Here is a 23,011-nt window from a genome sequence, read left to right as displayed (position 1 = left end):
GATAATTACTGCATTGAAGTTTTCTAAAATACATGGAGACCACTGTTAGCTCTCTTTTAACCTGCCTTTCTAAAACCCTACTGTCCTATGCTAGTAGGCGTAACAATGGCAAGCAGTGAAACACCATGAAAAAAGTTGCAGCTGAAAAAAATAATTAGTAGGAGTGATGACTTGGTTTGGTGAAAATCAGTCTCCCCATCCCTGTGCAGCATGGAGGTGGCAGTGCATGTAACAACAACTGCTTACCTGGTTAGGGTAAATCATACCTGGCAAATCTAATGGTCTAAGAGGTGAACTGTGTGTGAGCAGCCTCGTGATTTTGCTAAGGCAATGCTGGGTGTCAGGCAGACCAAGGGAATTGGCACATCCAAAGTAGGTACCTGACACTCTGAAGCCCATGGAACACCACCATGCAGTCAGTCCTAAGTGTCAATCCTAAGTGTGCAGTGAGTTCTCATACAGTTTGGGGTGGCAATATGGTGCATAAACTGAAGGAGCAGCAGCTGTCTTCCCAAAGGTGTTTGATTGCCACAGTTTGCATGTCTGCATGCACAGTAAGAAACAGTCAGAGTCAGCAACAGGCACTTTTGGGATGGGCCTTAGTCAGCTTAAGTGAGTCATTCATCCAACCATTTCTCCAAGTTTGACCCCACAGAGTGTTGCATCTTCCTTCTGTCCTGTCTTAGGAGTCATGCTGGTGGGTTACCAGCCTTCCCTGATGTCATTTGGTAGGTATCAGGATAGGGATGCCCAGCACCTTTCAGTGTCAGGTGACAAGAATATCCCCTGAGTCATGGGAGGAGCACCCCACATGCCATAATTGCAAGTGCACAGGTTAAAGGAGACATGCTCCATGACTAACACAGGAAGAATGAGGCTCGTTTACTGGCTGGCAAGAATGTGTGTGTGCGACATGGCTATACGTGGTATGGAATCAGAATTAATCAACTGCATGCTTCGGAACACTTGGGAGAAGGATTAAAACCTGATTTCAGGACACCTGGTGAGATTACTTTTGAAGTAGGAGGTGCTGGAGCCATTCCTGAACCACAGCAACATCTGAGAATCCATCACAGAAAAAACAGACATCCCACAATACCCAGAAGAGTGTTTACATAGAAATGACAGCCAACCAATATCTGCTGTGTTGTTTGTGTGGTGAGTCATGGTGGTGAGAACACACCAGGTGAGCAGGAATGAACGGCCTGCAGAGTGTGGGGAACTCATGCTTTGACAAAATGCAAAAGCTTGTGTAACATCGTGACAGCTATTTTTCCTCATGTCTCTTCAAACTTTGAAAAAGTCTCTCCAAAATGTGTTATTTGGCTGGACACAAGGTTTGGAGTTGTGGATGTGACCTCAGCTAAAAATTCATACACAGTAAAAAGAATAACATCTTACCTACTTTAAGTCTTTATTTAGGCAGGAAACTCCTCACCCTAAGATATGCAAGCTTTATTCCTGTCCAACAGAACTTCAGAGTTCCTGTGTTTCCAATTATTAGAGTACATATCACTTGGCATAAGCAAGGACTAGGATCTAGCCTTGAACTGGTAAGCACTTCAGGGCTGTGGGGTTTGTTTTGGGAGAACTGTGTGGTTTTTGCAACATGCATAACATCTGGCAGCAATTCACCAATACTTTGGCGTGGTGGCTCTAAGCACCATGCTCTTGAGTGCAGCTGTGTCAGTGCATAGCTATTTTCCTAATCATGGTGTTGGGATTCGTGAGATCAGCTAGAAACAGACTTTGGTCTCTACTTAATGGGCCACCCCGATGACTCTTATTTACGTTTTTGAGCCTTTCCTGCCCCATCTCAGGTATTCTCAATTTGAATGGATGATGTTGATTTCTCCTCCCTAAGTCTCTACCAAAATTCATCTTGTCAGTTTTGGAATGTCCTTCTGACCTGTGTAGACTTTTGAATTTTGATCCTACCCACCCAAGTCCTTGCAGGCTTTCTGACTCCACCCACAAGCTTTGTAAGTATATGCTCCTCCACACCCTCTGTCATTAATCAGCTGTTTCTGTCTTATCCTTCAAGTCAGTCATGACATCAAAGAAAAAAGTGAGTTTGGTACAGCCATGCTGGTGGGGTTTTTTGAACAGCTTCCAAGGACTTTCCAAAGACTTAAAATCCCGTGCCAGGGTCTTTCCAGTGTTCAAAGCTAGGTTTAATGGGTCCTTCAGTTTGGTTTCAATTAGCTCAGTGCTGTTCAATTCCAGGTGGTCAGGGGCTTGCTTGTCCTCCACTGGTCCAGTATTGCTCAGATGCTCTGCTGCCCATTCCCCAGATGCTGCTGATCTGAGCTCACATGTCTCCTCCAAGCAGCCATCCTACAGGACCTGTTCCTCGAGGAAGACCTCTATACTGTCTTGCTGTTCTTCCTCCAGCACGCTTTCATTTCAATAAAACCTGGCTCTCAGATGGAGAATCGCACAAGTCAATTCCACCAACACTGCAGGCCCTCCTGCTTGCCTGAATCAGCAGAGCAGCCTTTTGAATCTTTTTGAGCATTTTCCTTTGTCTTCATGGGAATTGGATCAAGCTTTCACTGAAGGTGTTGTAACAACTAGGCAACTTGTGCTGCTTGTCAGGGAGGCTCCTCAGAGAAGTTCAAAGTCTGCTGGGAGTGGCTGAAGCCATTAAACCATTTTAATTGTTGGTACAGGACCTGAAATGTGAGAGACAGATTTTCTCAGGAGAGCATTGCAGAGATGCTAATTTACGCAATATGCTATGTTTTGTGTGAAAAGTCTTAATCAAAACATTTTCTGTTTTATAAACCAATGATCTGATCCTCAACAGAGCTCTGGTTTTATAATGAGGCTCTATCCTCTGCAGATCTCTGAGAATTTGGGACTCGGGGAAAGTTTGACTCTACTTTGTGGTTTATTTTCTTCTTAGCAAACAGAATTTTATACATGAAGGGGAAAAGACAGGAAACAATCATGGCACAAGTAAATCTTACAGAGACCTGACTGACCTCTCCTTATAGCTGAGAAAATCAGGAGAACTAAGAGTCCAGGTTTTGCCTATCTGAATAATTTTAGGGTCTGAAACACAATTATTCAATGAGTAGAGATTAACCCCTTATGTTTTTATAACAAAAAACTCCCAATCAAACTCAAAAAACAAACCAAAAGCAAACCCCCCCAAAAAGCAGAAGTTATAAGTAATATAAAAGTCTGGGCAGAATTGCAGAGGCTGCTACAGTAACTGCAGAATCACTGAGTTAAAAAGCTGTATGCATGAGTTAACTAATGATCATGAAACACTTTGAAAAGTAAAAGGTAAACATGAAATGGATTTTTTACACATTTCTCTAAAATTTGTTAGCAAGAAAATTAATTATGATAACCTAGTAACTACAGGTAAAGGACAAAATTACAAATTATGCAAAATAGTAATTTATTCAGTTGAGAGGCTGGTGGTCCAACTGCTGATGACCAAAGTGCTGTGTGAAGTGCTGAAAGATATACTGAACAACCCTTTCCAGCATGTTGGTTTATTTTCCTTTTCTCCTGCTTAGCTATTGAGGTGCCTAAAATCTCATTGCCTGTATCTTTTCCACAAAAACCCACTTGATGCTTGTCTTTGGGTGGAACCACAGAAAGCTTGCCCTTGGGTGAGAGCTTAGGCACCTAGCTCACAAGTCACCAGTTCTGACTCTCCTCCATGCCAGATTCACACAGCTGTGATTTGTGGGCATTTTTACTAGAGGCTTGATGGACTTGATAGGCTTCAAAGAAAACATTAGCTGGGTCACAGCTCCACCACATCCCGTGTTTCTGATCTGGGAAGTTCGGGAGATACCACCACTGGAGGCCTGGAGTAGGCAAGCTTCTGTAAGTATAGCCTCGATGAGTCTCCCTGGTGTTAAGGAAGGACTAGATTTTTTAGTTGTCTTCTATCCTTGTGCCCCAAGGGGTATCTATGTCGCATCAGATTGGAGCATGAGAATCAAATCCCCCCTGCTGTATATGGAAACTGGAAAATGCATCCCATGCTCTGCTGGAGATTGTCTTCTCTAGCTTGGGTTCCTTTTGTTTCCCTCTAGGATGAGCTGTCCTGCTGAGCACTGGTGAGCCACTGGTTGAGATCTCCTCTGGAAGGAGAGGTCTGCGTTTAAGACTCAAGCCCAAGCCAAGTGAAGCCCTAATCAAGGTATGAGGATGACTCACTTCTGCTCACCCTTCTGACTGTATTTCTCTGTAGGATGTGACACCCGTAACCTGGCAACATAGCACTGGTGACATCACTATTTTTGCAACAAGTTTGGCAGCTGTATAGAATGCCTTACAGGAAAAAGAGCTCACATCATAGACATTGGATTCCCAAGAAAAAACTCATGTGATTGTGTGCTCTGCTGCTTTACCCATCATCCCTTCCCCAGGGATTTTATTAGAGAGATGGTTAATTTCAAGTGAATTTGATAAAAGTTAAATGTCTCAAAAATACAGAGTTTCTAAAAGAGCCACAAATATTGATGGCCATTTAGAACAGAGATATCCACATTAGTGACCCCACTGAGAGACTGATGGAGACTCAGTGTTATTAATAAAGATCAGAAATGCAAAAAAGGAAAGAGCCACCAAGAATCAGACTTTGTAAGTCCCACCGCTTATGAAATTGCTCACTCCTACTTGTTATTACTTGTCTTTATAAAAACACTGCCTGTCTTCTCCCTCGGGCATCTGTTACAAGTGTTACTGAAGATGTCCTTGCAGAAAGAAAACAATTATTTTAATAGCTCCCTTTAATAAGAATACAGGCACTGCAGTTAACCAGCTGCTTTTTCGAGCCCTTGCCTGTTAAGAGCCCAGTGCAGCAGGTCTGAAAACACAGGGTGTAAAAGCATGATTGCCAAGCCCCCCAAAACTGTGTGAGAGCTGGAAAAGGCGCTGCTAGTGCATGCTGGGCTGGTAGGAACTGCAATTGCTGCCTGAACACTGAAGGCAAACTCTGTGTTTTTCTGTTGAGTAACATCTTCTGGCTCCTTCTATGCCTCATCATAAAACCCAGTTTATTTGTTTAGAGCCTCTGCAGCATAGATGACGAATGTTAAAAAGTGTAAAAATAGATTAATAGGTTCTTTTAAGACCAACTTATAATGCTAAGAAGTTAGCCTTTAAAATCTGTTGGCCTGTAGGCTGATTTTTTGCATCAATTATGCCAAAAGACATTGTTCACCAGTACCTGCTCCCACTCCATCAGGTTCAAGCACTTCCATATCATCCTTAAACATTGCATTTATAGGCCTGAAGTACTGCTGAACCTCCTTCATATGGAAAAGGTTTAGTTTTGTTCTTTCCTCTTTGAAGAATTCCTGCAGGGAAGAGGCGTTTGAGACCTCCAGAGCTGGCAAGCAGGTGACACAACCCTTCCCCTGCATTTCTCATGTGGCCAGCTGCTTGCTCTGGTGCCACTCTGCTGTCCAGAAACCTCTTTCACTACCAGTTTAGGGGGACAGTATGTGAGATGCTCAGTTGAGGGGTGCTGTAGACAGTGGCAAAGCAAGTCCAAGATCAACAAATGGTCACTGGGCAATGACAAAACCATTGATGTCTAGCTCCTTGCTTTGTAACACTGTCCAGTAAAACACAAAAAGACTCTGCAGGAAGTGTGATTGCTGCTCCCAGGGGCCTTTTGAGGATGTCCCCCCACACCTCTCACTGCTGGAGCCTGCCTGGCCCTGTGAGGTCCTCCTCAGAGTCACACCCTCACAGCAGTGAAACTCAGTTTTGCTGTCACTGAGAGGTTTCTAAGCCAGCTCTGGCCAGCAGCCAGCTGCTCAGTAGGCAGCAAGCTGCGGATCCTGAGGAATAAGCCACCCCCGGTGTCTCAGAGCCCTCTAAACCTGTTGGGGCTGATGAAGATTCAGGAATGCTGGTTTCAAGGCCCCTTGCCAGGATAGGTGCCAAGCAGACCAGGGAGGCTACCTCCCAGCCAGTGATCACCAGGAGACCATGATCAATCCATCTCTTCTTGAATAAATTTACATACACTGAGCTCAGGTTTGGATCAAAGATAAAAATCTAGTATCTACCTGGGTTTCACGAGATTTATTTTCTGTTGCCTACACTGGCTGTCAATAATTTTGCCATTGTTTTTTCAATAATTTACTGACTGAACCTCATTTTAATGGATTGCCTCTAATTAATGGATTACCTAACACTGATGTCAGGCCAGTTGACATCTTTTTTTCCTTTGCTTTCTGTTTAACTTTTTCACATCTTTTGGTGCTTTCTTAAAATGTGCCAAAGGTTGACTCAGATCTCAGCAAGCTTCCTGTAACTGTCAACAACAACTGAAAATACAGGTATGGTGCTAATGGAATGATAATCCACTCATTCTCCCCCCCTGCCCACATTTCACATTAGCATGAGGTCATACTCAGGATTAGGTGATGGGACACTTGTTGCATCCCTCAGCTGCATCCAGTCTCACATGTTATTTTGGTGCTGCAGATTCAAGAAATGATGAGTAGTTGCTGTCAACAGAAAGTGCTGGACAAAAGGGACATCTGTTTTCTTTCTGAAGCTGCTTCTGCTTTTTTCTTAAACATAGAATACCTAGTGCTGCCTGCAACATAGATGATGCTTCAGATGGATTTTGGGGCTTTTCAGCTTCAAAACTTAGTTAATGAGCCTGGATCAATGCAAAACAACCTGCTGTAGAAAGCAAAAGAGTGTGTTCTCCATTGAGATAACAGCTTGTGGAGCTATTACTGTAATAATACTGCCTCACAAAGAATACTCATTTCAATGGTTAATTGTTTCCAGCTCTGTGCTGGTATCGTCCCAGCAGAAATAGGCCCAGCATGACTTCTGCTGCATTGGCCGCTGCTATCGCAGTGTACAGAGCACTTTCCAGCAGACGTGGAAGCATTTAATCACCTAAGCGAGCACTTTCTCCGCTCCAGCAGTCAGCAGAGAGCCAGTGCCCTAATGCAGCCAGTGCCCTGATGCAGCCAGTACCATTCCCATAAGGATAATTTGCTAACTCCACTGCTCAGGCGAACAGAAGGGAAATGTGTGATGCGCAGCAGAGTATCCAGAGCCAGTGTTAAAGCACCCGTGCCCCTGTGCAGTCTGAGAGTCTGGTAAAGCCTGGTGCAGCCTGCATTCCCTTAAGCACATCACATTCTCCTTTGCCAAGAAGCTAAATAAATGTAACTTTTTATTTCAGGTGGATGCAAATAATTTCCATTATCTTGCCATGAAAAATACATGTACAAACTGCTATTGCAAGCGGTTTCATTTTCATTAGAGGGCCAACCAAGAGTCTTGATGTTGAAAATACATATGTACCATATTCTATGCAGCTAAAATAAATACATAGAGAGAGACTGTCAGAACACGGCAGCATCAGGGCACATAGCTGGCATCTGCAATGTTTGCTCTTTCTTTCAGTTCCCCCTTCCTTTCAATTACACCCTCTGATTATATTTCGATTCATTGACATTGCAGTCACTCCTGTGTGGGCACAGTCGAGCTAGTTTCAAATGAGCTAATTTGGCTACAGATAACATTGCAGACAGTGCAGCATGGGACTGGATGCAGTAGAAACTGGGTAAATATTTCAGTGGCTTCACCAAAATGGGCTGTGGTGGACTGCTCTGACTCTTCAGTGCTCGAACAAACTATGTTAAAGCCAGCTGAGGCACACGGGCAATGCACAGCCACGATTTCAGTGCAGAATGAAGTTACTCTCAGGGAATGGGTGGGCATGCTGCAGACCACCACCCCGGCTGAGACAGACCTAACACGTCCAAAAGCATCATTCTGTTGGGAGTTTCAGTTTGTTCAGCACTCTCGTAATCGCTTGAGATGTTAAAAAAAAATAAAAAGGAAAAGAAAAAATGCAGACTTTACCCCGATGTATAAAAGCATAGTGCCTGCAGGAGCACAAAACAAGTGGAGATTACTGATGAGGCTTTCATGAGGTCTGAAAACACACCTATGCCCCACCAGATGCAGAGAGACGGGCCCAGGGAACTTCTAGGACACTAAAGCTGCAGGGACTGTGTAAACACCTGAGACCTTGTGGACGGAAAACGCCCGCCCTCAGCGGCCAGGCGACAGCACTGGGGACGTTCTTAGTCCCCCTGTGCCCACGCGGGAAGGAGGAGGTGAACCTTCCTCCTCCTCCTCGCCCCATGCAGGCGCTGGGGCCGGGACCCCTCCGCAGGGAGTCCCGGCGGCGCCGCTCCCCGCCCCGCCGGGCCGGTCCCCGCGCTGCCCGGGCGGGGGCGGGCGCGGCGCGGGTGACGCCCGGGGGGCGGTGGCGGCGGCGGCGGCCCCGCCTCGCCCGGCCGAGGGGCGGGGGCTCTCGCAGAGCTACTACTACCGCCGGCGGGGCGTGGGGCAGCGGCGGCTGCGAGCGCCGGGAGCCGGAGCGGGCAGTGGCTGCAGAGGCTCCTCCGGCGCCGAGGAGCGAGGAAGAGGAGGAGGAGGAGGAAGAAGAAGAAAGGCGCGGGGGCCCCTCGGCGGGGCGCAGGGTTCCGCTGACCGGGCGTGTGTGGCGGCGCGGGGTCTGTCCGCAGCTGCCCCGCCGCCGCCCGGTCCGTCGCCGGCTTCCCGCGGAGGTCCATGAGTCGCGGGCGGGCAGCCCCGGCAGCGCCCCGCGCCCGCTCCCCCGGCTCCGGCAGCGGCCCGTGGCGGCGGTGAGATGGGGGGCAGCCTGGGCTGCCACCGCTCCATCCCCCGCGACCCGGCCGACCTGTGCCACAGCCGCAAGTTCAGCGCGGCGTGCAACTTCAGCAACATCCTCGTCAACCAGGAGAGGCTCAACATCAACACGGCCACGGAGGAGGAGCTGATGACCCTGCCCGGGGTCACACGAGTGGTGGCCCAGAACATCGTGGAGTACCGCGAGTACATCGGCGGCTTCAAGAAAGTGGAGGACCTGGCGCTGGTGAGCGGGGTGGGGGCGGCCAAGCTGGAGCAGGTGAAGTTCGAGATCTGCGTGAGCAGCAAGGGCAGCTCGGCGCAGCACTCGCCCAGCTCCGTGCGCAAGGACCCGGCCTCTGAGCACCATCTGTCCGCCACCAAGATCAACATCAATACGGCCACCCCGGCACAGCTCATGAGCATCCGTGGCATCACTGAGAAGATTGCCAACAGCATCGTGGACTACCGTAAAGAACATGGGCCTTTCAAAAGTATCGAGGACCTGGTGAGGATGGACTGCATCAATTCCTCCTTTCTGGACAAAATCAGGCACCAGATTTTTGCAGAGCGCTCCAGGCCCCCTTCAACAAATACCAATGGTGGCCTCAGCTTCATGGCCAAGCCTCACCCCAGCCCCACCTCTCTTAGCCTCCAGAGCGAGGACTTGGACTTTCCTCCTGGGGGTCCAACCCAGATCATATCCACTCGCCCCTCTGTGGAGATGTTTGGAGGGGTGAGAGATGGCAGACCTGTCTTCAGGGTGGCTACGTGGAACCTGCAAAGCTGCTCCATCGAGAAGGCCAACAACCCAGGCGTGCGGGAGGTCGTGTGCATGACGCTGCTGGAGAACAGGTAAGAGGCAGCACCTGACCTGCAGGCCCAGCTCCATGCAGGATTGTAGGCTCATGCCTTTGAGGTTTGGGCACTCTAGAGCCTTGTTGTGATCCTTCTCGGGATTACTAAATGTTTCCCACTTCTTGCATGAAACCCTGTTTGAGCCATAGCTGTGGGACTGTAGTGGCTGTCCCTCGATAAAGCTGCTGTAACCCTCGATAGGCAGTGGAGCTCCTGAGGAGGGGGGTGTGTACACACAGATGTGCAGGGGAGACTGGGCTGGTACCTAGTCACCTTAGGCCTGTTAATGGTTGGTCAAGGATTGTTTCTCCATTAAGAGCCTTTTGAACATGTCATGGAGAGCTGCCTTTCCTGCCAGAAGCTGGGGGGCAGTAGCAGGAGAAGGACTGTGTAACAGGTGTGGAATGCCACAGCTCGTCCGGCAAGGGTGACACAGCTTGTTAATGAGTGGTCATGGGGCATCTTCTGAGCTGGAGGGACTGCTCATCCTTGGGGGTGTGAGACATGCAGCACCTGCCTGCCTGCTGTGCTGTCCTTGTGCCAGGCTTTGTGCCCTGACTGCGCTGAGCACTTGGTGGTATGGCAAACAGGATGGTGCTTCTGGTGTTAATGAAAAGCTGAGAGTTTGGGTTTTGTTTTTGGTGTGTAATTGGGCAAGAGTGCTGGGGATGTCTGTCATACAAAACTTTCTGCTGGACACAGAAATGTAGATTGCAATAAGCATTTTAAAATAACTCTACCCTTTCCTTTTTGTGTCAAATCTGTACCAGCTGATCTGGCATTTAGTTTACAACAGAGGTAAAGTTACTTTTCTCTCTGGCTGCAACTCGCACTTCCAGCAGGAAATGAATAGGGGCAGGGGATTCTTGGCCTTTTCTGAAAGGGATGTTGTGGGGAGGGGAAGTGCTCATGAACTGTTATCTCTGTCCTTTTCCAATAATATACTGAATAACAGCTCTTGTCGGTGTGGTTGCAGAGGTCAGGCATGCGAGCAGGATGGTGACAGTGATGTGAAACCCTGAAATCCTGTGCTGCAGTACAGTATTTGTGGCCAGGGATACTTCTGCTGTGCACTGCTTGGGAGCCTGATGCTCCCATGTAGGAAACATCTGTCATCTCACAGCCACCACTGTTTGATACCCAAAATGAAGATGATAGACCAGCAGGGTTATTGAGATGTTACACTGATAGCTTCAGTTCAGCCTAACATCTGTACATCTATCAGTATTCTGCTTCACTAGTTCAGGTATCCTGTGCTTCCTGCTTGTCTCCTGCCTGCTGTGTATGCAGAGTTTGGCCCCAGAAATTTGTTTGATTTTTGCCCTTAGACTGCATGGTGCTTAGTTTCTGGACAGCTTAACCAACAGGCTGTTGTGCTGGGTGCTGTAAAATGTCTCCTGGATACTTTGAAGTTTCAAAGGAGCCTGGTAGAAGTACTTGTTTTTGTTCTGTTTTATTGCACATATCTGTGTCATCAATCACACAGGGTGAGTACGATGCAATTGTTTTCTGTACTTGATCCAATTTGTGATAACGTGAGAAGCTGGAAAGAAATGAGAGCAATGTGCATCCACAGACAAGCCTGCAAAACTTTCCTGGGAAAATAAATGTGGGAACAGAAAAAAGCAACACTATGCAGGAAAAAAATTATACGTTGGGAAAAGCCATACTCAGCTACTCAGGGAGGAATTTCCTCTTGCTTGTGTGAGCATTGCTGGGGTCAGTGGAGCTTTGCAGCTGTAAAACAGCCTCAGCTGAGGCCAGAAACTGCCTTCATTCTGCTTCTGAGCTCTGTGGTCTCACTCCCAGCTCAGGTTGTGTACTCTGGGAAGAGACAGAATGCCTTGCAAACCAGTCTTTGCCCAGGTAAATCAACTTCAGTAGACAGTCACCTGGAGAAATTCACCTCTTGCTTCTCCAAGCAAGAATATATCACTGCACGGGGCTCACCAGCGGTTCAGGTTCACAAATCCATGGATGTGTTTTCAAGGTGCTCTGTGGGTGTCCCACATGTTGCTCAAGTTTCCAGCTTTGACCCAAGCTGGAGGTGGATCTGAAGGCCCTTTGGCTTGACTGTAGGTGCTCTCGTGAGCTGTGCTAATGGGCACCTGCTTGCTGCTGCCCTGATATGCAGGAATAAATGTGCTCCTTCATGGTGGTTCCTTATAGTCAGGGCTGATCTCAGGTAGTCCAGGATGCCCTCAGAAGCTGGAGTACTGTCTTGTTGCAGTACATACAGCTGGAGGAGCTGCCTCACCTGGTTTCTTAAGTCCAGAAATAAAGCACAGCAAGTCAAGAAGATTAGTAAAACTGTGTAAAGAGAAGCAAAGAATCTTAATTTTACATATTGGGGACTTTTATGCCAGTTAAAAGTCTTGCTTTGGGGTTTGCTTTTTAAAATTGGTTGGGGTTTTTTGTGTTTTAATGACCTGGTCACAGCAAGTAGCTTTAAAACCCCTTAGGGTTGTTCTTTCAGGTGTTAACAACAGGGAAAAGTACTGCCTCTTTCCAGGTGAGGCTAGAAGGCTATGCTCCTCCTGTCTTCCCACCCTTTGCATTGAGGGAATAATTGTGCAGGAAGGAAAGAGGGCTGGACTTTCATTAAAACCAAACAAAAAGCAAGAAAATGTCATATTGTAACCTGCTGAAGGGAGGAGAGGAAAAAAAATCCTAATTCAAAGTCTCATGCTTGTTCCCAGAAGTGCTAAATTTCTGAAGAGCAGTGAAGGGAATGTACACTAAATCAGTAAGCATGACTACTACTGCTAAGCTATTTTGAAATTCATTGCTGTAGTGCAAAAATAATGAAATATAGCAAGGTCCTCACCCTCTTTTCTCATATTACAAGGATCTATGTTTATCACAGTGTTTGAAGTGAAGGAGCGAGGTGTTTTCATTCAGAGGACTAGAGGATAATTTTAGAAGAGCTTAACATGATGAACGAGGAGGCGAGCATGACACATAATTGGATTGAAGTATCAAGTCTGGGGTGAGTTTGCCCAAACCCACAGTGTTTCTTGCAGGTGTTGTTCCGAAAATCTGGGATTTATTGACAAAGAGTCAGAGTTGGCCTGTCTCTGGGGATGCAAGTCATCCCCTCTATCTGACCTCCATGTCCTCCCCATTCTCAGGAGGAATGAGGGAACCAACTTCTTCTCACCAAAAAAATAAAGAAAAATGTAGGGTAAGAGCAGCATGATTAAAAGGGCAAGTTCAGGTAAAAGGCAGCACGTGTTTTTGTGGAGAATAAATAGCCCCATATTTCAACCCCAGAGGGAGGATATTTCCTCTGGACAAGGATGGTGGAAGCACCCTAGAACTGTCCCATACCCCAGGTCCATAAGGAAGGGTACTTTTGCCACTCCTTATCCATACCTGCCTTAGGCCTGTCCCTGCTTGCCACAAACTGAGTTTGTGGCTCCTGTGACACCCTCTGACCACTTTCTCTGGCTGTTGGGGAGCCAGCTGGATGATCCCATGAAGAAGTGTGGGGCAGGCATGAGCAACACTGCCTGACAGACAGGACACCTTAAAGGTGCAAACTCCAGTTTGACTGTGTGCTTCAAAGTCTGCAAGTAGCCAAGGGCAGTGATCAGTTGTGTACCTTCCCCAGCATGGTTTCCAGTGGAGGTTTTCCAACTAGTTTTCATGATGCTTTATAATACTGAGCAGCAAGTTTATGAATACCTCTTAACTTTTTTTTTTTTTTCCCTTGGAAGCACACTTTACAGTTGACTGAATGAAAATTAATAGAGGGTTTGAAGGCCAGAACTTGTACTCTATCTAAAGGAGGGGGACCGTGTGTCAAGATGATGGTGTGTGCAAAGGTCTACAGAGCCCAGCTCCATTTCCTTTCAGATATCAAGCTGTTCAAGCTGTTGTTTCCTTCTGCTGCTTTCTCTGGGCAGCTTCTTGGTGTGGTTACATCTTCTACATGCAAAACGTGTAAGTAATAAAGCCTTAACACTTGTTGCAAAAACTGCAGAACCACAGAAGAGCTCAGGTTGAAAGTGACCTCAGAATATCATCTGACCCAGCCTTTCCTGGGAAGGGGAGCCTGGATGAAATTATCGCTGTGTCCAATCACACAGGCTAGAGGTTTGAAAACCTCTATCAGTGTGGTTCTTCTGCATCCCTAGGAGGTTGTTCCAGTGGTTGACTCTTTTCACTATTAAAAAATTATAACTTGCATGTGTATAGAGTAACAAATACAAATAACAGTATAAGGTTTGTACTTAGCACTGGTGGTGTTTTTTTTTCTTGGCATGGACAGCAAGCCTTCAGAACATGTCAGTCCTTTTTCCTTCCCAAGGTTTGTAACTGGTTAGCTGTTTTCAGTTTGGTTAGACAGAAGCATAGAGGTCTCTCAAAGGCAAGAAATTAATCTCAATTTCTGTGTCTGGGACTTAAATCAGTGTTCCAGCCAGGGGAACAGTAGGTAAACTTCAGCCCAAAATTGCTTCCTGGGAGGCAGTGGGTGTACAGGCAAGCCCTGGGTAATCCTTGCTGTGCCACCATGCTTGAAAGTTCCTCTTCTTAGCCTTCCCTACCCCAGGAGACCTTAAGCACATCCTCTAGTCACCTAATAAAAAGAGAAGTTTCTGAGCCAAGCTCTGAAGCAGTCTCTTCCTATTAAGACATGAGGAAAACTTAATCTTGCTCAGGCCCCTGCACTAGGTGCTGGAGGCAGGAGAGCCACTTTTCCCATTGTTCCCCTTCACTAAATAACAGGGTAGATCTTTTACTTTCCTCTCCAGTCTCTTAGTCTGGGCTGAGAGGTGGGGTTTTACAAGGGGCAGCTCTTTGCTACTGGGCCTTGTTAATTTGCTTGGGAAGGGGTATGGTGTGGTACCTTGCCTCCAGGATTGTATTGGGTTTCCCGTCAAGATGATGGAAAAACATTGCACCCCCACGGAACAGACATCATAGTAATTTATCATGGTAGCAGTGATGGATGTACTTGCACACTTCAGAGGCTCATCACCAGCTTGTATTTGTTGTTTCTACGCTGTTGCTGAAGCTCTCAGTGGTCGGTCAAAGCCCTAAGGTGCATCTGTTTTATATCTCTTTCTTTGTAACGCTACTTGGTTTTCCCTCCATTGGGTTAGGCTGGAGCCTTGCCAAGAATAACTCCCCTGCAAGAAAAGATCAGGAAAGAGGGCCTGGCTTGAGTAACCTGACCATGCTAATAAGTCTTAAACAGCAGAAGAACAAATACACCCTCTTCTCCTTATGTAATAGAGAAGAAATCCTACCTCCTGCAACTTCAGAGAAAGCTTAAGAAAAAAAGGAATTGCTAGATGATACCATTTATGTGCACTTCACAAAGGATTTTAATGAGCAGTAGAAAAAATGATGCATATAAAGCCACCATTAATTTGCACTTTCTATTACCTCAGAGGACAAAAAATGGGGTGATGGAAGAACTGTTATTGTGGGGGTTGGCTTTTTTGTTGGTTTTTTTTTTGGCCTCCACGTGCACAAGATCAATGATATTTTACCTACTGGAGACTAGTGGGAGCCTTGAACTGTCTTCTGCATACCATCTGGCATAGGAAACCAGCAGGTCAGACCCTGAGATATGTATTTTCCAGTGAAATGAAACTCGGCTGATTTACTCCTGTTCAGGATTTGGCCCATTCCTTTGCATGTGTAAAATCACATGAAGGCTGCCAAGCTTAATGCTGAAGAGCACTGCCCTCTCCCTGGGGGTTAGGGCTTCTCCAAGGTACTGCTCCTGTCTTGGATAGGGATTCCAGCCCCTTTCAGGACTGCTGCTGGGGGAACAGGTGGTGTCAGTTTCAAATTAATAAAATAATATGTTAATTGAATTCCATTTCCCAGCTTCTGCTTCGTATGGACGCAGTACTGAGCCCCTCTACAAGGTACAAGGGCTTCACCTGCTCCTCCTGAAGGAGGTGGGTTGCTTATTCGAGATACTTTGCAGCTGCTGGGTCTTTGCAGGAGAGATCAAAAGCAGGGGGTGGACTTGAAGCAAGACCGTGAAGGGCATACGCCGTCCATGTGTCCAGACACTTGGAGAAGGCATCTGGAGCCACGTGCTCTGCAGGAGGTCTCAGAGGTGAATGCACTGAGCTAGCTGCTTGATGCTGCTTGATCCTGCTTGGTCTCTGTTGTCACAGCCCCCACAGCTTTCCTTCCTCAGACATGACATAGGAATGTAGGACAGGCCCTTGAAATTACCCCTGAGTAGACTTTCCAGGGATTTTCTGTTTTAAATGGAGATCTGGGCATTGTTTTAACTTTGCACAACTGCAGTTTCAGCGTATTTCCTGAACATTCAAGAGCTGTATCCAACCAGTCATTTTTATCTGCTTTAAAGTTGAGAGTGTGGCTGGAAAAATAATACAGTTAAAGGCTGGTTTATCCATATAAAATAAACATTATTCTTCTCCTTTTTAAAATTATAACCATGCCCTGCCACTGTTACTTGTGCCATAAAGCTTGACTAAAATGAAACAGTGGGAAAAGAATTGGTTCATATATTATTCTTTTCTCCCAACATGTCTAATTGATACATCTGGCAGCACTTAATGGCCACATAGTTTCAATCCATGCCTGCTTGACTATTTTGCACATGTTATTTTGTGTCACTGGATTAATGTTGCTCATTGCAGGTATTTTGGTAAACCAGAGCTGCCAGCTTATTCCTGCAGATCCTGCAAAGTTTGCCTTATTCCACGTGGCAAAGATTAAATGGGTTGGCAGATTTATGGTAATAAATTGGTGAATTATTAAGTGATGTTGTACTGCCTGTTCCCAAATCACAAGCACAGGCCACAAGACTCTAACCTCATTCTGCTTGACTTTTCAGAAATATTGTGCCACATGACTTTATGAGACAGACTAGGTACCTACACATAGGGCTTCGTCCTCTAAACAGAAATATTTAATGCTTCGTGATTTTTTTTCTGTGGTTTGGGAACTTGCAGTACAGCTGCAGGAAGGGTGGTTTTCTAACTGTCTTTGAAAAGAGCAATAGGACCATTTCCATTCTTACTGGGAAAGAAGAAACAAGGAACTGCTAAGTTCCTGACAAGGTGCAAGCAGAAACTTGGTCATTCACTATTAACTAGAGGAAAACACTGTCTCTGCAACCAAGTGCTGGTCTATCTCACTGTGAACACAGGTGTCCAGCAGTGTTAAACAGGGACATTTAGGACAGTTTTTTTTTTTTTTTTCAAATTTAGCTGCATCCTTCTTGATGGAGTTGAGCTTCAGTGTGTTTCTTACAACTTCATTGTTAGGAGGACCCTGCTTCTTTAGTCTTTAATTACTGTTTCTTTGGGAACATGATTTCAAGAGTTGTCTGGATGAGCAGAGAAGAGGTGATAGGTCATGGATTACAGTGTGCATGTAACTTTATTTTTAAGTCACATTGTTCTTCATTGTAATGCAAGTGTAAGCTGACAGATGGAAGCACAGCATCCTTACTGAAATAATTACAATATGCTGCAGTAATTTCTTAACATTATTATATGGTGTGGTGATGGAGACAAGAACCATGGCACATTAATAATAAAAGTGCTTAAAAATAGGAAGACAATAGCTTCTTCACTTCCATTTTTTTTTTTTTCATTATTGTTTTGCAGAGGTACTTTGTTTGAGTAATAGCTGGTGATCCCCACTGATTTATCAGAGAGTAAAAGTGTGTGATGGCTTTGCTGAGGGGAGGACCTGGCAGAGACCTTCTTTCTCATGTTTGTCCTCTCCCTCATCTCAGGCCAGGGTGCTCCATAGTGGATTCCAAAATGCCTTGTAAGGTGCCAAGAACAGGGTGGGCATCATGTCAGTGGTAGATAAATATGGAGGGAATATGCAGCTGTGGTAAAAAAAGGATATTTTCTGTCAATAGACTGTTTCATTTCACCCCTGGCATATACAGCATATCCATGTCCTGATTAGACCATGTGGCACGTTCAAATGGCATGAGTGTTTTAAACCTCTCAGTCACTGTCGGGGAGGCTCAGTGCTGCTGACCTCCTTTCCCTCCCTGCCGCGGGGGGCTTGTGCAGGAAGGAACTCAGTGTCAGCACCAAGCTGTTATTTTCAGTGCCTGTGGTAAAATTATTAGAGGCCAGTAAGTAAGAGAAAAAAGTTTACCCTGCATGTGCCCCATGTGTGTGCATGTTCCAGAAGTTCAACTGTGTATAAAAATATAATTTAAAAAATAATAAATTCCTATGGAAAAATACATTTGGGGTTATATTGTTGTGTGTGCTCGGGATGGCTGAGAACACTGCGGATATGGATGTGCACTGTGAGTGCAGTGGAATTAATGCAGCCTGCTTGTGCAGAATGGATTGGAATCCCTCTGACTGAGGCCGTCTGGAAGGGAGCCTTATGGCTATGCAGGCTGTCTGTCTCTGTTCTGTCCCCGTGTCTGTCATGGAGTTGGGGGGAGAGTGCAGCAAAGCCCTTCTGCTCTTTGTGGTGAATATCCCAATGGGCAAGGCTATACCTGGGAGCAGCTCTCACCATAGGCTTACAGATATGGATAAAGAGGAGGAACCAGAAAATTTCCTTTTCCTTCTGTGGGGCTATTTTTCTCCCTGTTTTAATAGGTGTTTCAGGTAACGTGCTCAATCTCCTGTGCAGATTTAGCTACAACAGCTGTCCAGGCCATTCACAGCTGAACGGGTTTTTAATGGGTTACTGAACAGCTAATTGATCAACTCTGCTCTGGCTGCGTGAGGCAGTGGCTGCCTTCCTGCCCTAAATCCCTTGAGCTTGCTGCGCGCCAGTCCTGCAGAGCCGCCGTTCCCTCTGCTTCGCGAGGCGGGCGGAATAAAGAAGCTGCTGATTTTGCCTTCAGACTTATCCTTCCACTCCTTGGTATTTATAGCTCCGTTGTTCTCCTCCGCTTCCGTGTCGCTCTGTGGGTCGCAGCCCTGCGGGTGCGGAGGCGCAGGCGCTCAGCTGCCCAGGGCTTGCTCCAGGCTCACTTGAGGTAATTGCCGGTCAGTGCCCACTCTCTCTAGCTCAGGCTTGGCTGGAGTAAAGGTTAGCCACCTTTTACCGAACCGGAAGCAGTGTGCTGTTGGGTACACACTGGATGTTAACTTAGAAACCTTCTATTTGGTTTCTTTATTTATTCTATTTAAACAAATAAGACCAATCCGTCTCAATGTCACTGAATTGCAGGGTGTTGTGTCAAAAGCAGGTCTTAATTAGGTGTTGAAAAATGAACTGTCAGGCAAGTTTTCCTTTCATACACGCAAGGCAAGTTCTTCGGGTTTGCTGTCAAACCTTCTGCCTGTAGAATGTTAAATGACTACCTTACTCCTCTTTTTTTCTCCCTCTAAGCAGGCAGAAACATGGAATAATGTGAGCCCCTATTGGGGAGGATAGTCTTAGCTGGGAACAACCCATATGACTTGGTTTAAAACAGTTTGCTTTTCTATTAGGCCAGGAAATTTTCAGTGGTAATCCCATTTTAAGCTAATATGGGCAGATACTGGTCTTCCACCGGACACAATGATGGAGTCCCTTTCCGTAATGATTGCCTTAGGGAAATCTTTGAGTTATTCCCCTCTTGTGATGTGTGGGGCTGATGGTGATGAGGCGCATAGCAGCACCACAATACATAGGAGAGGAAGTACACTGTGTCTGCAAGAGATTCTGCCCCCATACACAAAACATCAGAGCTGCTGGTGAATTAAGAGCTAAAATAAATGCTATTATCAAGAAAATGCTGCAGTGGTACCTGACTACCCTTTGCAACCTTTATTCTGACCAACCCAAGTTTTCCTATGATTCTGGCAGCAATGACAATGCAATTTTTGGCTATCTGTCTATATCTTCCTGCTAGTCTTTTGTACAGCTCTTTCCATTATCTCTAGCTGTGTTTACAATCCCCTTTCATAATTAATGGGGACTACCAGCTGCCCACTGCCCTCCGTGCTGGCCACTCTCCCGAAAATACGTTATTGAGCAATAAGCAGCATGTGGCCTGAATGAGGGCAAAGGTGTCGGTACTGCTGGCAGACAGATCAGAGGTACTTCCAACACATCCCAGAGGGATCTCTTGGTGAATTACCCATTGGTTACCAAGAAACCCCCACAATGTTTTGTTTTAATTGCTTCTGAGTTCTCTAGTGCAAAGCAGCACTGCACCAAAGGAAGTTGTGGCTTAAAGGACAAGATACAGTTTCAGTCATCTGCTCATGGATATGGATACAGATAGATATTCCAACAATGTCGACTCTGGGCTGTTGTCAGTAAAAGTTCTGAAAGCATTGCTGATGGATGGAACCTGTGCAAAAGCCACCTCCAAGGATGTGGTGTTTCCCATTTCTATTTTAAACTGAGAGCACTTGGACTTGGCTGAGGTTTGACTTGATCTCTATCCATTTTTTTTCTTTTTTTTTTTTTTTTTTTCTATGTGTGTGGAGCAGATTTTTTGAGGGCCTGTATGCAAGGATGATGGTGACCTATATTGCCCAGCTGAGCTCTGAAATTTGGCAAAAAAAACCTGGGCAGATATCTGTATATTGGTTGTCCATAGGTTGAAAGGAAGTTGTCTCATAATCTTGCTTCTATCTTTGACCTTATTTTTGAAGTTTGCTCTTGCAACGTGAACATGATTCCCCCTTCCGTGTCCTCTTTCCACCCCTCCTGAATCTAAAGCCTTTTCACCGGTTTTACTTGGCTTTTTGGTATGTTCAAGTCTTGCCATACCTTGAACACTTCCAGTTATCTCAAATGCTGCTTGATCAAGCCTTTGCTTTCACACCATGAAATAATGGTTGAATGAAATCATCTCTCACCTACAAGGCTGAGGACTTCAGTTTCCTTGGATCATCTGTGATACTTCCCCCAAATCATCCTAATGCCATCTTCTTGCTCCAAGATGTGCTGCAGCATTTCTTTCTCTGCTGAGGCCTTTTGCCAGGCAGTTTGAAAATCAGTGCCTTTTAAGATATATCAAGTTTCAGGCAAAAGCTGCCTGAGAACTGCAGCCTCGCCTTTTATGTCTGAGGGTGTTAGGAATTCTTGCAATTAGAGGAGGCTCTTGTACCATTGCTTTAAAGGAAAAAAGTATTTATGTTTTCTATTTCTGTTCCTCAGAGGTACTAAAAGCTCTGCAGAGAAATAAATTGTTAGCTTCCTGATGTGTTGGTTGTGGTATTATTTTTAACTTCTTAGAGCAGTTGTTTTAAAGGAATTTGTATGTACATTAGGCACTTGGCAGTGTGAGTACTCAGTATTTTTTCCTATCTGATTATGCTGTGCGGGTGCATGCTGCACTGACAGTTTATGGTTCCTCTTCCATATGCATCCTATCTTCCTGAAGATAGTGTTGGAGATGTCAGCTCTGTGAGGAGAGACTGATGAATTTATATCAGAAGAATCTTTTTGTCTAGCAGCTCTTCAGCACAGCACGCTGTTCAGAATATCTCTTAAAAATAGAAAGTACTGGAGGAATATCAGCTTTGTCATGGCAGTGTCGTTCATCATCAGTGCCAAATTGATTTGGCTAATCCCCGGTATTAGTAGGAGAAAGCCTGAGTTGCCCACACAAGATTCCCTGTGCCCCAGTTTTTACAGTGCTTAGTGATATATTTTGGATTATTGTTTTGGAGTGTACAGCCAGACCAGCACGAAGTGTGTGTACTCACTTAACTCGTCCCTAAGTGTGTTTTTCAGTAGGAATGTAACTATGATGGTCTAAAAACTTCAGTTCTTCTGGAGATGAGATTTCCTTGTGTATTTATCTGCTGCAGGCCAATTTCATGTTATCAAGGAGCAAGGGTCATACAACAGCATGAATCCAACATCCAAATAAAGCACAGAGATTGTTGCTTCCCTTTTTATTACTCCCTGTGCTTGGCTCAAGTTTCACCTCTCAGGTCTATTCCTCAAAACTGGGATGTTCTTGGAAATGCTGTCATATCTAGAAGTTTTTTCCCACTGAATTGGTGGTTAAATTTTGGATAGTTTGATTATCCCTTTTTTCATCCTCCTGAGTGCTTCATCCAATCAAACACTTCTGCATATTTCCCTGTCACCCTATTTTTATGTCTTGTTTTCCATACTGGCATTTTGCCTTACGGGTGCAATGGATGGCAAGATATATTTTAGTACTGTGTTATTGCCCATAGGTATTAAATTACTGGTTTGGTTGTTTTCATAGGCTGTTTTTATAGCACAACTTTAGAAGGCAGTCAGTCATGCTAACAAAGTCTGTGTGAGGTACACCTCTTCAAATAATCTGGAATGCTTTCCATGGAGCAATGATTCTTCCTCACAATAATCAGTAACTTCCTCCTCAGAATAATCAAGAAACAGGAGTGGGATCAGCATTGTTAAAGGTTTACAATTTCTCCTTCATGGACTTTGTAGACCTGCAGGTCGTAAACACCATTGAGAAGAATTACTGGTGCCCTATTTATGTTGTTTTATGTCCAATTTTATTGAATCCAATAAAATTGTCACCAGGGCTCAGCATTCAATGTTCTTGCTCCTTTTCCCTGGTGGTGTCTGCACTGCCAGCTTCACCATTTCCCCAAAACACTGGTTTTGGGGTATTACCACCTACTCAAGCTTGAGAAGATCAGTGGCAAACTGGAGATGTGTGGCATGGCAGTGGGTGGCCAGGGCATCAGGAAGAACCTATGGGGGAACATCTTTATAAGCATCCACATAATCCTGTTTCATACCTTGCATGTGGTTTGTTAAGAGCTTGTTTCACTTGGAGCTTGTTACAAAACATGCAAATCATATCAAAAGCTGCACAATACATAATTTTGTACCAGTCTGTGCATCCCATCAAGCACAATTTCCTCCTGTCATCCCTTTCCAAGATACATTTGCACTTCAGCTCCAATATTTGGAGAGCTCTGAGTCTGCATAAAGCAGACTTTCTCATTCCCACAGAAGTCTGGTGTTTCTAAGACTGTTTTGTGCCGAAGCCCCTGACCTAAATAAGGTTAAGGATCTGGGCTACACAATTAGCACCCAATGCCAAGAAAGGAAAAGTTAAGCTTGAGCCACCATTCCCCCCTTAGCCAGGGCTGGTCTGCATAGGGGGCTCTGTAGTCCTCTTGCATCCTTATGCTGTAAAGGCCATTCTTATGTCCAGACGTCTCCGAGCCTGGCACGCAGGGGTCCTCTCTGACTGAGAAGCTTTCAAAACTCCTTCCTGCATGTCATTGTGCAGCTAGAAGCTGGGATTGCTTCCAGCTCACTGAAGACACTCCAACATTGTTCCCTCCTAATCCCCTCCTTCTCACAGAGCATGGTTTTTCGGAAGGCTAGCATGTTCCCTTGCTGGCTTTCCATGTGGGAACACAAGCGGCGGTTCCTGGGAATAAAGTAACCCTGAATTAGCGATGAGCCAAGGCAGAGGGCGGCTGCATGGTGTGATGGTGGGATGAGCCTTTGTCTCTGTGGTGTGTTAGGGAGGATGCCTGGCTAGCCAGGCTGGCTTGTGGCCGTGCTCCATTTATCTGCTTGC

The 23,011-nt window shown here is 45.7% G+C and overlaps 1 protein-coding gene across 1 annotated transcript in view; it reads left to right on the top strand.

Annotated features, from left to right (window-relative positions):
- Window positions 1-8,459: 8,459 nt before the first annotated feature.
- EEPD1 (endonuclease/exonuclease/phosphatase family domain containing 1) overlaps window positions 8,460-23,011 on the top strand; it is a 63,145-nt gene continuing 48,593 nt past the window's right edge. The window contains exon 1 of the mRNA XM_068203738.1: window positions 8,460-9,528. Coding sequence (XP_068059839.1) covers window positions 8,675-9,528 — 854 coding nt within the window. The 5' untranslated portion in view covers window positions 8,460-8,674. The remainder of the gene's footprint in view (window positions 9,529-23,011) is intronic.

The sequence above is a fragment of the Anomalospiza imberbis genome, chromosome 1, assembly GCF_031753505.1.
Source record: "Anomalospiza imberbis isolate Cuckoo-Finch-1a 21T00152 chromosome 1, ASM3175350v1, whole genome shotgun sequence".
Taxonomy (NCBI): Eukaryota; Metazoa; Chordata; class Aves; order Passeriformes; family Viduidae; genus Anomalospiza; species Anomalospiza imberbis.
The sequence above is the reverse complement of the archived record's forward strand: the minus strand, read 5'-3'. Positions and strand labels throughout refer to the sequence as shown.